Here is a 15,641-nt window from a genome sequence, read left to right as displayed (position 1 = left end):
GATTTTTTTGTTTTGGTGTCGGCCAGTACCTAGTTTTGAACTCGGGACTCCACTCTTGCTCTTTTTACCATACCTCCAGTCTGACTTTTTGCTTGTTATTTTGGGGCTGGGGCTCAGTGAACTTTTCTGTTCAGTGATCTTCTGGATCTCAGCCATCTGAGTAGCCAAGATTGCAGGTGTGAGTTACCAATACCTGGCTAAGAAATGAATCTTTCTGGGCTTTTGCACTAATGCCTATCCATTTGATAAAATGTTTCTGTCCATCATTAATGGTATATGTTCTGAGACTTATAAGAATTGAGTATAGTATTCTGCTCAATGCAACTATTTTTTATGTTTTCTATAAAAAAATATTGAACAGCTGAGCCTGGGACTTTGAACTGCACAGATTCCTCTCCTAGCATAGTCATGGTACAAGCACACAGAGCAAGACATATTTCTAAAGCATTTGCTTTTGTGGAGGCTTATTTTTACCTACATGAAAAGCAAGGTGTGTGTGTGTGTGTGTGTGTGTGTGTGTGTGTGTGTGTGTGTGTCTGTGTGTATGAGAGAGAGAGAGAGAACTGAGAGAGGAGATAGGGGCCTTGTGGTGATTTCCACTGGCACCAAGCACAGAGCCCTGGGCCCTGGGCCCTGTTTAAGCCTCCAGCAGGGCCCAGCTGCAAGAAAGCTAGTGCACACGTAGCTGGGCTCAGCGTGGAGACAGAGTGAGGAGAGGGCTGCGGAATTGAAGTCCCTGCTCTCATTGCTGCTCCTGAATAGGAAAAACAAAGACAACCAGCGTCCTGCTTGCTCCAGCGCCCCCCTGGGAGCCCCAGACTGGCGGGCACTCAGTGGGCTGGCTGGCCCAAGGTGGCCTTTCCTGCCAGCAGAGGTTCTCAGGGTATCAGGCTGGGTATCGGGTGACCTGGAACCCTGGCTTCAGGCAGGTTCCTCACCCCATGAATGGGAGACACTGTAGCTGACTCTGGTCTCTGATGGGGAAGAGGCTGGTGTTGGGCTGCGGGCCTCTTCCTGGGAAAGGACTTCCTTTTGGGGGGCTCTGGACAGTTCCCTGCAGAGGAACAATGGCACCCGCAAGCCTTTCCTGTCTCCACACTGCCAGCATCTTCATATCATAAACATTTTTTCTTCTTCCTTTTCTTTTTTGTTTCCCTTAGAGCTTAAGCTGAGGGCCTGGGTGTTGTACTTGAGCATATTTGCTCGAGGCTGATGCTCTACCACTTCACGAATACTCCTACTTCTGGCTTATTTTTGTGGTTAGTTGGAGATAAGAGCGCCACAGACTTCCCGGTGCGGGCTGCGTGCTTTTCCAGGCTGAGCCTTGGAGATGTAATGACGTTACTGGGCTTTACCTGTCCGGGTCATGTGACTGGTCCCGCTCCAGCCTCATATCAGGAAATGAGAAGCCAAGACAGCCCCTTGGAAAGCATGCTTGTTCAGGGTGAGGGGGTGATAGAAAAGAGGGCTTCACACAGGGGCTGTGCATACAGCCATTCATAAATCCGTAGGGTGGCCGTGTGTGGAGTGGGCCGGTCATTGACCCGTTCGGCGACGTGGCCCCAGACACAGTGGCCTCAGTCAGTGCTCATGCGTGGGACCGTCCGTCCTTTTGCTGACATTTACTCACGGGGAGACCTGCAGTCCTTCACACCCATCAGTAAATACTCAAGCTAGAAGAAAAACCCAGATGTTCTTAGCACTGGGAGCTCACGGTCTACGCCCCATCTTCCCCAGTGGCCGAGGAGCCTTGCCCAGGGACTAAGCTCTTAGGGGTCATCAGGGTCCACATCAGGTTGTGCATAGCTCACTATTTATTTATTTTCTTAATTAATTAATTAATTTATTTTATTGTAAAGAGACTATACAGAGGGTTACAGTTACATGAGTGAAGTAATGAGTACACTTCCTCTTGAACATTGTTACCCCCTCCATTGTTTTCCCCCTACCATCCCTTCCCTCCCTACCTTCCCCGAGGTTCTTTTTTTTTTTTTTTTGATTGTGATTAAGTGATTACATAATTTCCTGAATTTCACAGTATTGTGGAATAATGATTCTCATTTAAAGTCACAAGTTCATTCTAACTTTCCTGGAGCAAATTGTCTATCACAGTCTATAACATATAATGGTGTTCACATGTTATACACCATACATGTGATCGGCACACAGCTCACTATTTAATATCTGCAAGTGTGCCCAGGCCCTGGCCTCTCCATGCCCGTTTATTTTGACTCACTGGTATTTGATGTCACACACATCTCACCTTTCCTGTGGCTATTGATGCAATCTCTTGGGCTGGTGACACAGCACGAATTGTCTTTGCTCCATTATGCCTCAGGGCTCTTGCTTGGCTACCTTCCAGGCTGTGGGTGGCGCAGCACTGGAGACTTTCAAATGGTGGATTTTTTTCAGGCTGCTTCAGCACACATCCTCGGGAATGAGAGGCTCTGGATCAGAGCGTCGTGTTTCCTGGTTCTAGAGGCTGAGAAGGGCAGCTTCCTGGTTCACAGATGGTGATTTCCTGCTGTCCTCACCTGGTGGGAGGGACCCCAAGTGTTTACCCCGCGGTGAAGCCTGCACCCTCAGCCTCACTCCCCCAACGGCCCATCATTAGCTGCCATCCTGGTAGAGCTGGGGCTTCACTCTGAATTCTGGAAGGGAGATAGCTGCCCAAATGAAGTCAGTTACTAATGGCTCAAATGACTTGTAGGCTGTGGGTCTTTGTGGGGGACAGTTCATTGTGCTGCACAACGATGACACGGGTGGAGAGAAGGGAAGGGTGGGAAGGGACAAAAAGGCTCAGCTTCTGTCTCCCTTTCTCAAAGAGGCTTTTTCCTAATCCCTTCTCTGCACTCTACTGTCTTTACTCACTGAAGTCAATGCATGGCTTCCATTTTGTAGAAGAGGGGAGCAGGGCGCCATTTTGTAGAAGAGGAGAATGGTTGCACTCCCTGTTTTGACACAAATGACTCCTGTGGGGTGGCCCTGGGTGCTGTTAGTGGGGACGAGGGGCTGCTTTGCCATTTTCCACCTTGAAAGTGAAATGATTTCACTTAGTCAGGATTTAGAGCACCCATTATGTCTCCCTACCCGTAGTTTTCAAGATGTAAATACCGCATGAACTTGCTGATACCCATTTTTGGCTGTACAGAGAACTATATACTTAAACAATGAAACATTCTCTGCTCAACGTGAAAGCCTCTTTCAGGGACAGAGAATTAACTGTTGGGGGTGTCAGTGGTACCTTTTTAATTAATCTTGTTGTTTTCAACTGCTTCAGAGAAGGGGGAAGGAAGGGACAGGGCAGTTGGGAAGAGGCAGAAATTCCAGGTGTAAAGGAGAATATTTAGTCAGGGTAAAAATAACACACAGCTGTGAAGATAAACACCCACTGTGTCGGTTTGAGCTCAGAGTTCTACATGAATCACTGCCCAGCCCCGCCCGCCCCCAGCCCTCCCACCAGAGGGGTCTGAAGCAGCTTTTCCACTGCCTCTGATTCAGAAATAAAACAGACCCACAAATTACCCTGGAGCTCTCCAACAATCTCCTACTTGTCTAGGGTCCTAAAAATACCTTTTGTGGTGACTTACTGCCATTCACGCTGTGAAGCTTGATTAGAAGTTCGTTTAGTCGATTAGGGCTAAGTACAGGCTTTTTGGATCCCGTGAAGAAAAAGCCCTGAGGAGGGATGGCTGCCGGTGAGTCTAGAGCTAAGCCTGGAGCACAGGTCCCCAGCCAGGCCCAGTTTTCTAGCCTACCTGACCTTGCCTCTTAGGGCAGAGCTGCCGAAAGGAACCTCTCTGCACTTTCCATGTAAACTCATTACCGAGGAGTTCTTCTGCCTTGATAGCCTAGTCAGCCTCAAAGAACATTCAAGAAGACAAGGGTATTCTAATAAACAAATAAACTGAATGCCGGATAGTGTAATCATTCAAGTCCTTCTATCTAAATATTTACTGTGGAACAATTGCAAACATACATACACACAGGGATATCATCACACACAATCTCATGAGCTCACACACATGCTCCTGAACACCCACACACATGCTCACATACATGCTCACACACATGTGAGTCCATGTGTTCCTGTCACTCACGTGCACATGAGCAGCAACATGCTGCTCTGTTCATTTGTATACTGTGGTTTGTAAAGAAGGGGAGCTTTGAGAGGGGCCGAGGTCAACCAAGGTCAGCCATGGCACCTTCGTTCCTGGAGGAGGGGTTCCCTGCTGCATCACGGAAGCAGGCATGGAGGGAATTCACTCACAGCCTCGTTCACTCACTCACCCATTTGAAAGACACTTAACACTCTTCTAGAGCTGGTGACACAGCAGGTGCCTGGCTTCGAGGGCAGACACACCGACCCTGTAGACAGAGGAAACAGCTAAAGCCCAGGCCCCAGGTGGAGAACAGCAGGGAGGATTTGGAAGCTGGCTTCTCAGGGGAGAGCATGTGAAGACAATGACACCAGACGAGTCTCCAGCCCCAGAGAGATGCCACATGCCTGCTTGTAAACAAAGGGATGAGAAATGGGTAGAGGAGTTGGGTTTATGCAAAGGCACTGGGAGCCAACGTTGGACATGGCCAGTTCAGGCCCGATCCGAGAAGAGACCTGTGGTAGATGCCCAAGGGCGGTTTGCAGACACGGTGAGAATGTCCAGCAGAAGCGGGGTGTGTCTCCAGGCACAGAGGCTCAGGGAGGAGGCTGGATGGACAGGCAGGTAGGTATTTGTTAGGATCCCTCAGCTGGCCGTCAGTCCCTCACAGTAGCCACATTAATTTCCCAAGTTCTTTTTCGACTCACCTGGAACTTTCTCTAGGGCCTGAGCTCACTAGTGGTTCTGAAGGGAGGGTGAACACAGGTTGAATGTAGCCAGGGAGCTCGGGACTGTATTTGGTGGCATTTGTGAATAAATGAGAGCCATTGTCACCCACAGGGGTAGGGATAAAGGTGAGACTCAACGCAAGCCTGAGGTCGGGCTATGGCTCTGCATTTCTCTGGTGGCTCTTTCTGTGAGAGTTCACCTCACAGACTCCCACGTGAGAAAACAGGTGGTAGATGCCAACTTTATTTTATTCTCCAAAGACCTAAGATCTCACTTTATCTTTCTTAGTATATTTTCAAAGGCTCATTACAGAGTTTTGTTTTGTTTTGTTTTTTGAGATAAACAAGGAAACAACTAAATAAGCCTTTCTGTCTTGAGCTGTGTTCTGTCTTTTGTCCGGGTTCTAGATCCTCTCCTTCGGAGCCCAAGGGCCAGAGCTTCCAGGCTGATCTCCTGCCAGGCCTTGGCTGGCTAGCCATCTAGAACAGGAACCGGGCTCGGCCCCTCGGGGAGTTGGGAGAAGTACATGACATTTAACTGAAAATTCAGGTGGCTGACAATTTTGTTTGTTTGTTTTTGTGCCATTCCCGGGTGCTGTCCCTTGAGCTTTTTTCGCTCAGGGTTACTGGCTCTACCACTTGAGCTATACTTCCACTTCTGGCTTTTTGGTGTTTAATTAGAGATAAGAATCTCACCAACTTTTCTGCCTGGGCTAGTTGTGAGCCATGATCCTCAGATCGCAGACTCCTCAGGACCTAGGATTTCAGGCATGAGCTACTGGCACCTGGCCAGATAACCGATTAAAAACCAACCAACAAACAAACATCACAACTCATTTCTATGTTCAAACAAACACTGCCATCTTCAGAGTTCCCCGGGAGCTCTGTCTTGTGGGGATGTGGTCACCCAACTCTGCTCACAATGGGAGCAGTCCCCAGACTGTCCCCAGAGCCTGTGAGCCTATCACTTGGAAAATCCCGCTTTGTAATTGAAGGATCAACCAACCATGTTTCAGATCCTGTGAAAGATGGAAGGCCTCAGCTGTCTGTTTCGTCTGGTGTTCCTGAAGCTGCTCCTGCTGGGCAATCCAGCTAACCTTGCTCAGCTTCCTCTGAAAGCATTGTGCTGCTTCATATAGCTGGACTTCATTTGATGGCAGGATGCACACTGAGCAATGTGTGAACATGGTGCAGTTCTTCCAAGTCCAGTCTTATCATGTGACATGGAAGACTCCAGGACCACCGGTAGATAGGCTCCACCTTGTTGGAGTGGGTGACTCTGTTTTCTTCCTGGAGCTGTGTGAACTGATTGAATTGATAACAGCAGTTCAAATTTAGCATATTGCTTGGTACCTGTACCTGCTTTGTATTTTTATTATAATTAAATACTTGAAGAGAGTTTGGAGCCCACCTTACACTGTGAAAACAAGCTCTCATTCTAACACAAATCAATGCCTGAGATACTGAGGGACACAAGTGTGAGACTATTAAATTGGGCAGATTTCAGTGTAAAAATCTAGTAATCAGGAAACTATGGAAGCTAGAGAAATATTTAACTGCGTCTCTCTAGGTTTTTTTTCATGTTTTAAATCCTTCATTAAATATACATTTTGTCCCTGACTTGTGCGACTGGTCAGTCTTTTCCAGAAGCAGTCATGACAAATAGCTGTGTAGAAAGCCAGCTACGGCGCACACAGAGAGCCCTGGTGTGTCAGGATACCCAGCTTTGTTACCCAGCAGAACTTCTAGATCTGCTAGGAGGCGCTGTGGAGGATTTTACTCATTGTGTCTCCTGGTTGTCCCCATGAGATGCTTTACAGACATTTCTCTCAAGTCTCAGCCTGGGAGACGTTGTATCGGACCCAGAGCTCCTTTGTGTTTATTTTGTTGACACAACTGGACTTGAACCTTGCGACATTGTGACAAAATCACTACCTGCATTACATCAGCCTGCAGGGCTCACAGAGAAATTGGTGCGTTTGGACTAGAAATATCCAATTAGTGGGGCTACTTTTTCATCCCTTGATTGCTTTTGCTTTTTTTCATGTATTAATAGTCTACTAATTATTCATGTTATCATGTTTACATGTGCATTTTATAATCCACTTCAGGCATCCGTGCCATCATTTGAGGATGAGCGGAAAATGGAAAATATCCAAAGTCACCCACCACACATGCGCACACATCTACCTCTAGCGAGCTAACCACCTGTTTGTGCAACTTTATTTCTAGGACTTGGAAATTGGGGTTTCCCCAGACCTGATATCGTGGCTGTTTTAGGCTTGGCAACACATCTTCCTTCTTGCCTTAATTTAAACTCAGTGCAGTTTCCAGTCCGTCCGGTATTCCCTGCCACGTTCCTTTACTGTTCATTCTACGCGGCAATGTGTTCAAAACTCAGCACTCGGGAACTCAAGTCATTGGGACTTAGTGCCCCAGTTGCTGCAGTGATTAATTCACCACTTGACAAAGCCAATTGAACTGTGCCCAACACTCCCTCTTTCTCATCCTGAGGGCAGAAGCCTCTTGTTCCATGCTTTCCACATTGTCTGGACTGAGTACAGCTATGCTCCAATGCCACAGAAGAGTAAGATTTCTGAAGAACCCGAACTCCTCATGTTGTGGGTTCCCAGGAATTGTCAGGCTGACGGGGAGTGGGGTATGGCATTGAGATGCCCAGTTATTGCACAGTTCCATCTCAGACATCTTCATTGTGGGCCAGCCTTCTTCGTCTGGGCTAGCCGCACCGTCTGTGGAGTTTATGGCAAGTGGGGCAGAGAGAAGCTTCTGTCTGCTGCGCCTTTTGCTTCTTGCTGGGGCCACGCAGTGTATGGGATGGCTCAGAGCAACTGCTCACATTTAGCCACGTGGCCGTGAGAAAGTGGTTACGATGTCAGGCTTTTGTATATCTGTCCTTGAGGGACAGCGGCTCTGTGAGCCAGAGATTGTACTGTGCTCATTTGCAATAAAGGAAATTGTGCTCCAAATAACAACACAAGCATGTTTTGTGTGGGTCAAGTGATTATCCACTTGGCAAGTGTGCCAGGAGCAGCCATAGAGGTTACCTGCTGCCTGGTGCGCACACAAGCACCAAGAATGCATAAACAGATTCCCTGCAGGGCACTGGTGGCTCACACCTGTCACCCTAGTTACTCAAGAGGCTGAGATCTGAGGATCATGATTTGAAGCCAGCCTGGGCAGGAAAGCCCATGAAAGTCTTATTTCCAATTGACCACCAGAAAACGAGAAGTGGAAATGTGGCTCAAAGTGGTAGAGCTCTAGTCTTGAGCAAAAGAAGCTCAGGGACAGCACTCAGGCCTGGAGTCCCAACTCCACGACCCACAAAATAAATAAATGAGCAGACACCCTTTACTATGATGTGTGAAAAGCTCTGCGATGGAGATGCAGATCTGATCTGGATCGCCAAGTGGAACCCGTGGCTCTGTGCGCCAGGCAGTGCTTGGTATTGGTACCATGGCTGCCGCCAGCAGGCAGTTCCTCTCTGGGCACCTGTCGTGATGACTGATGACTCCAGCCCTTGCTGTAAGGGGCAGTGTGCCCGTGTGCCGCAGCGAAGCAGGGCCTGCATAGGTTCATGCTACTATTTGTCATGAAAGTCCCCAAGGAAATTAACAAGGGAAAATACACATGAAAATGGAACAGCTTTAGGGTCACTACTCTTGGTCCAATACCTGCTTTGGGTCCTGCATCGCACTGATTCGCTGGGGGTCGCCCTTTCCATTTTGAGGGCTGGAGATTCCTTAGCATTATTTAAAACTGTTTGGGTCCATTCTATCTTCTCCACAAACTCAAACTAAACACTGTGGGAATCACTGTTTCTTTCAACTGCCTTAAAGCAAGTCTGATGATCTCACATTGCTCTTTTCAATATAAACTATGGATCATCTTTAATATAGGAACAAAGGTTTACTTCAAGCTTACGCCTCTATTTTCTATATTTGCACATAATTTTGGTAAGCTCTGGAAAAATTCATTTTAACAGATGATCATATCCAGATTTAATGAGGAATCTCTTTCAATGCCAAAGGAGAACTCCTGTGATCCATGCCTAGAATTCTTAGATAAAGAAAACTATGCTGTTTAAGAAGTTAAAGAAAATATCTAGGCACAGTTGCTCATATCTGTAATCCCAGCTATTTAGGATGGAGAATAGGAAGGTCGCTATTAGAGGCCAGCCTGGGCAAAAGTTTTTAAGACCCCAGCTCAACCAACAAAAAGCATGTAGCACATACCACATACCAGCTATGTGCCAAGTTAAATAGGAAGGTCTCAGTCCAGGACAGCCTGGACATAATGGGAGACTGTATTTAAAAAATAATGTAAGTATGAAGGCCGTAGATATAGCTGAAGTGGTAGAGTGCCTGCCGTAGAAGAAGCACAAAGCCCTGAGTTCAAGATCCAGTACTATGAGGGGAAAAAAGGAAATGAAAGGAAGAGTTGTTCTGAAGTTTCTGGAACCCCCAGTACCTGTTGCTTCCTTCGGGCTAGATTTTCTCTGACCTTTAACATTCAGACGATGAATTTTGTCTTGTTGGAGAAGAGAAGAGATAGTGCCTGTCTGGTATACAGCAGGCCCTTCGCGGCTGAGTGAATGATTAAACGTAGAGCTGATCAGTTATTCCCAGTACTTGGGTACCCTTAATCCATCTAAGATCCCTTCCTAAAGAACCAAACCCCAGTCTCTCTCCCACAGAAGACACAGAAACACCAGAACAGTTCGTACTTCATTCACTGGTGGAATTTTCCAGAGGAACTGGAAACAAAGTCTCAAGTGAAGATATTCTGTATTTTGATATTAGGATGGGCCTATTAGAGATAAATGTTTTCAGCCAGGAAAAAAAGCATCAGGAGGAAACCATGCATGTGTAGGAAGGCAGCAGTGGAAATGGACAGGGTCTACTCCATGGGAACTCAGTTATTATTTTTAAAAGTCCTTCATCCTGGCAGCACATGGAGGACCCTGTTTGGGCATGCATCAGACAGGGCTGTGTATCCCCAGGCCCAGAGCAGGGCCTTGGTCCTGTGCAGCCCTGGGTAGAACCTCTATCCACACCTGGCCACTGCCCTCTTCTGTTTCAATACTGAGCTTCCTCCATGGATCTCAAACCACTGGCAAATGATCCTGGAGAAGGAGCTGGCGTTCCAGATGCTAAAGCAAAACAAAACCAAACTTCCCAGGCCCATCCCACTTCAGCTCTGTCTCGCTCGGAGAGTGTCCTCTCGCTTCACAAGGCTTTAACCTCCTCAGACTCGAAGGTCAAGTCTATAGCTCTGTGGTTCCATGGATCGACCACAGAACGTTGATTCACCCTTGGAGTACAATTCAAACTTTAACCTTGGGATAGAAATCTGCAGACATAGTGAAATCCAGACATATGAATGGCCACAGATCCCCAAGAGAATGAAAATGATTAATGTGAGATAGATCTCCAGAGGCGTTTTCAGAGATCCATTGTAGAAGTGGACCCGCTCTGCCATGGTGGTCCAGGGGCGCCGTCTGAGGGCTACAGGGCCGGGTGTGCACTAAGGATCTGTGTGTTAACCACTTCACAAGGCCTCTACATATGTCTTTGCTTTCTTGTTATAGTTGGTTTCTTAGGAGGTCTGATCTCATCTTGCCCTATAGCTTTCAAATACTACTTTTTTTTTTTGGTCGATTCTGGGGCTTGAACCGTGGGCCTGGGCACTGTGCCTCAGCTCTATAGCTCAAGGACAGTGCTCTACCACTTCAGCCACAGTGCCGCTTCCAGTTTTCTGCCCGGGTTGGCTTTGAACTGCAATCCTCAGATCTCAGCCTCCTCAGTAGCTAGGATGACAGAGGTGAGCTACAGGCACCCAGCTCCAATATTACTTAAGGTTTTCTTTACTTTTTGTCTCTTTCTATCAAGATTTACTTGTCTTGCTCTAAACCGCAATGGCTGCTTCACTAATAATAACACTGGTGGTTGCCCCGGTCAGGAGCTAGACCCTCCCTGCATCTGTCCAGCTGTTCTCCTGTTACCTTCTGGGGTCCTCACTCTGCTGGGTGCTGCTCTGATGCTGCCTCCTTCAGCTTGGACCCCACCCCTCCCTCCTGCCTACATCTCAACTTGAACTACCCTGAGCCTTTGGAGCTCCAGATGTGTGATTGGCCACAGATAGGTGAAATCCAGCCCCCGGATTTCGCTCTGCATTTTTAAGGGGAGCGTCATTTGAGACAGAACCTTGTTAAGGTAGTGAGTGGCCCCAGGGCCAGCACTCAGCATCTGTCCACCAGACCTGTCACTGTCACACAATGAGAGCCCACAGCTTCTCCTTGAAGGGGTTCCGTCAGCTGACACTGAGGGAGTTCACCCCTGGCAGCATTAGAAGGTGCTGGCTGAGGACACAGAATCCAGACGAAGACATCTGTGCCCCTCAGCATCTCATCCCCAACTTGCATGTGCTCAGTGCTTCTTCTGAGGGTGCCAGGCTGTACCACTTAGTCTGCACAGGCAGACAGGGCACGAGCAGCAGGGGTTCATTTCTCGGGGTTCTGAAGGCTGGAAATCTAAGGTCAAGGGACTAGCAAGATCTGTGGCTGAGGAGAGGCTCTTACAAGTGACTGAGAGATGAGATGAGATGAGATAGAAAGGAGCAGAGAGAGAGAGAGAGAGCAGGGACTCTGTTCTCTTCTCATAAGGGTTCTAACCCCACATGGAACACCCCCCCCCCGCCTCCACATCTAACCCTGTCTCCCTCCCCAAGCTGTGTCTTCCAATACCACCCATCACACTTAGGAGTTCATCCCTATGCATTCATATGGACAGATCATGCACTGTACTCACGCCCTGGTGCACCTCTCTCTCTTCTTCCTTCCCCTCTCTCTTCTTCCATGTTCTCGTGAGACCACTGGGCTGTGCTCATTGGCTGCCATAGTTAACGGAAGAATCTGTGTTGTCCCCCTCAGGAGCTCCCCCGATGAATGCAGCGTGGCCAAAGGTGGGAAGATGGTGGGCAGTCCGGACGCAGTGGGGATGAGCTACGGCAGCTACATGGAGGAAAAGCACATGGCACCCCCTAACATGACCACGAATGAGCGCCGGGTGATCGTACCAGCAGGTCAGTTGCACACGGGCTCCTCTCCTGTTCCCAGAGAGCATCCCCGAAGGGTGGCCTGGGTGTCACAGTCCTGAGCTCTGCCCCACCCACCTGAGATCCTGGTCACCCCTCTGGGGCCAGCCCGGCGGTCACAGAGTTCATCCGCGTGGGGTGAGCATTCACTCATCTCCCTGAATGAGAAAAATAAGGACAAATGCACATACACCCGTGTGCATTCGATTTTCAGAACATCTGGGAGAGCAGTGCACGGCTGTCAACTCTGTTTTGACTGAGAAGAATAAATACACATTAAATAAATATTAAATGGAGAGAGGGAAGAGAGAAAATGTTCAGGTAAACACATACACAGTCATGCATGCACACACAAATACACATATATACACGCTATACACATGCACACACACATATACAATGGTCTATGAGCAGTGTCTACAATGGTCTATGAGCAGTGTCTTTTTCATGGGGGAAATTCTCTTCCTCTGAGATTATTTCTGTCATGCCGTCCATACACTTTGATGTCACCAGAGTCCTTTGGATAAATTGCACAAGCTATGTAACACTTGACTTTTGAACCAGGGTGTTGGGATGTAGCCCATAGAAAGTTGGGGAATACGCACACCTGTGTGCAAGGTACATCTCCCTCCCATCTCATTTGCCATTCGAGTCTTTCTGTAGTCCATGTGTATTATTCATCTAGCCTAAAGTGGATTCTGCTTATGTACAGCCTCACAGAGTGCACCTTGCCTCATAAAGTACGTAGAACAAAAGATCTGAAATTTACAGGAATGAGGCAAAGAACCAATTGAGTCAAGCCAGAGGCCGCTCACTCTTGCGCATGTGGGCTGCAGTCAGTGCGGATTGGAGATGGCTGAGTGCATGGGTGTGAGCCAGGCCCATGCAGGCAGCCAGACCTCTCTCTCCTGTGTCCTCCTTCTGTTGCTTCACGCCATGCAGGCAGTTATTCAGTTAGTCATGTTGCCAAGAGAGCTGGTTGTGGCTGATTGTGCAAGTTGTTCATCTTTCAGTTATTGGCCAAGCTTCAGGTGTGTGTTCACACACACACACACATTACACAATCAGGTGGTGCCATCAGCTGCCATGTGTGTGTCTCTTCAGCTCTAGCATGAAGACCCCTGCTCCCCAGCTATGCGTGCTTGGCACATGCACACGTGCACACACACACTGCACAAATACAGGATTCTCTGAGTGTTCCCAGAGCTCCTGTTCATTAGACACAGATTATAAAACAGCTGAATGAAATTAAATCAAACCATGAAGTTTTCCATAGCAGTTGCTCTGTCTGTGTATCCGTGAACCATGCCCTGGGCATCTGAATGGCCCAGATACAGTAAAGACGAACATACAGATGGAGAGGAGAAGAAACAGAGCAGTGGGGCAGTGTCTGGGTCAGAATACTTGGAAGTCCGTTAGTTTCAAAGCACGGTTGCATCAGCCTTGGTTTTGAGACTGTCATCTTGGATTCAGGATGCCTTGCTTTCATAAATACTGCCTTGTTGGTTGGCAACTCCTTTGTACAGCTACTTAAAGATAATTTTTTAAAAACCATAAGAGACCCGTAAACTGTACCTAATGAATGAATGAATGTGTCAGTGTCCACATGTATGTATGCAAGCATGTCTGGGCCAACATGCATGTGTGCACACACACATGCATGTGTATGTGTGTATGCATGTATGTATGCATACTTGCCTGTAGCACTTTGGTTTATTTACTGCCTCTGATTTCAGAATGAATTTAAAGGAAGTCCACACAAATATACATGAATGAGAAAGGAAGGATCGTGAGAAAGGCAGAGTCTACTTTAGAATAGATGAGTAGTTGCATGGATGACAGTAAGACTTGAATGGCACTGAGACTGGAGGGAGATACCCTTGCACACAGGTGTGTGTATTCCCCAACTTGCTGTGGGCTACACCCCAATACACTGGTCCAAAATTCACTGTATTGTAAGGGGACATTTCACTTATTACCCCCAACCTGGTGACCATTTCAGTGCTGTGCAGGCCACGTTAACATGTCAGAGCGCTGACATGAGCTGACAGCAGAGCCCTGTCCTGTAACACTATTTTATAATGGAGTATTAGGCAGCTCATGCAGTTTATCCAATGCTGCCTTGCACTGACAGTAGACATGATGCTTGTTCCGTGTCACCTGTCCCAGAACACAGCAGCCCCTCACTTCCAACTGGAGTCCGTTCTGAACTCCATTGTGACCATTGATGTGAAGAATACCAGGCCTATGTCTGGTTTGGTCGATTCTTGCCCAGAGCCACCTTTGCCTTGGTAGTGCTCAGGACTCCATCTTTCACATTTCCCGCTCTGCCTAGAATGCAGCCATGTTTAGAAACCATGGGAGCCCATCTCACGATGGCGGTAGAACATTCTACACAACCTAAGTGTCTTGGAGTGTCACAAATGCCTGCCCTCAGGGCAGTGTTCTTGTGATGGGCGTGCCTCTGTGCTTGCTGGAAGCTTCTGGAATCTCTTGTGGCTTTTGAGCTCTTGCCAGTGTGCTGGTGGCCATGCTCACTAAGCAGGCTCACAAAGAGGAAGGCATAATTCATCTACCTTTCTTAAAAGTTGCATCATGCCGATCAAATGCAACCAGATCTCGGGGTGAGCAGCTAGTACCATTTAGTGTCTCATTCCTCAAAATGAACACTGAAGTGTCAAGCTTTCCAGACAGCTCTTTCTTTCTGCACGCGTACTTTTTATTTTCAAGACAGCCCACTCTGAACACAGCTCCCTGTGCGCACCCTCCTGTGAGGGGCCCCCATTCATCTCTCCACATGCTTCTTCCCCAGCCACTCACTGAATTCTTTTACTATATCCCGGTTGCCAGGAATAAAACCTCCTCTGACCTGCGGTCTTGCTTTCTCTGCCTCCCAGTGCTCATGGCTGAACCTTTTTGAATTGGATCTTATGCAACTCCTCTGAGCTGGGTCCCTTCTACTCAGTCCATGAAGTGTCCATGGAGCATTGGTTACCAGATGTCTCTCGCCTAGGAGATGACCAGGCCTGGCAGAGGTAGATCAGATCCTCTGCAGGAACTATGGAATTAGTGACAACTGGACAGTGCATGATTAAGAGCTCAAAACTGAGCAACTCAAACCCATATTCCAGAATATCTGAGGGAGGTGGTCATAGAGACAGGATGGCTCACGAAGAGCTTCATTTATGTCCGCCATGCTCTGGTGTCTCAGTCCCTTGGCACCCTCCCATTTTCCTCTGTTGTGTCCTGTCCTGTGGGTCCATCAAATCACATGGCTGTGCTCCTGTCCTTCACGTCCACAGCCCAGGGTCTTCATCATGCTGTCCCTGCAGCCAGACAGCCTGCTTCCTTCCTTGCCCACAGGTTCTGCTCATTCTTCAAGATATCTTTGAGATTCACCTGATCTACAATGACACTTAATTAATCCTCTGGCAGATTAATCTCTTCTCTTGAGACAAGTTACGATTTCTTTCTTTATACTTTATTTTCTTTCATGTTCTATTTTCTGAAGCATCCGCCTGTTTCATTAGGGAGAGATACTCCATTTCACTTCCCAGAGGAATCGAGATGCCTTATGAATTCAGCTACTAACATCCATGTGACCCAAACTACAGATCAGATACAGATCAGCACGCAAAAGCTGTTGAAAATACATATGGACACCCAAGGGCGTGTGAAGAAAGAATTAGGTCATTTTGAC

At 47.8% G+C, this 15,641-nt stretch overlaps 1 protein-coding gene across 2 annotated transcripts in view; it reads left to right on the top strand.

Moving 5' to 3' along the window:
- Erg (ETS transcription factor ERG) overlaps nucleotides 1-15,641 on the top strand; it is an 85,932-nt gene that overhangs the window by 47,790 nt on the left and 22,501 nt on the right. For both annotated transcript variants that reach the window (XM_042687332.1, XM_042687331.1), the window contains exon 3: nucleotides 11,778-11,929. In XM_042687332.1, the coding sequence (XP_042543266.1) occupies nucleotides 11,778-11,929 (152 nt within the window). The remainder of the gene's footprint in view (nucleotides 1-11,777; nucleotides 11,930-15,641) is intronic.

The sequence above is a fragment of the Dipodomys spectabilis genome, unplaced genomic scaffold (assembly GCF_019054845.1).
Source record: "Dipodomys spectabilis isolate Male_0828 unplaced genomic scaffold, ASM1905484v1 ptg000107l, whole genome shotgun sequence".
In the NCBI taxonomy this organism is placed as follows: Eukaryota; Metazoa; Chordata; class Mammalia; order Rodentia; family Heteromyidae; genus Dipodomys; species Dipodomys spectabilis.
Note: the sequence above shows the minus strand (reverse complement) of the source record. Positions and strands in the feature narration are given on the sequence as shown.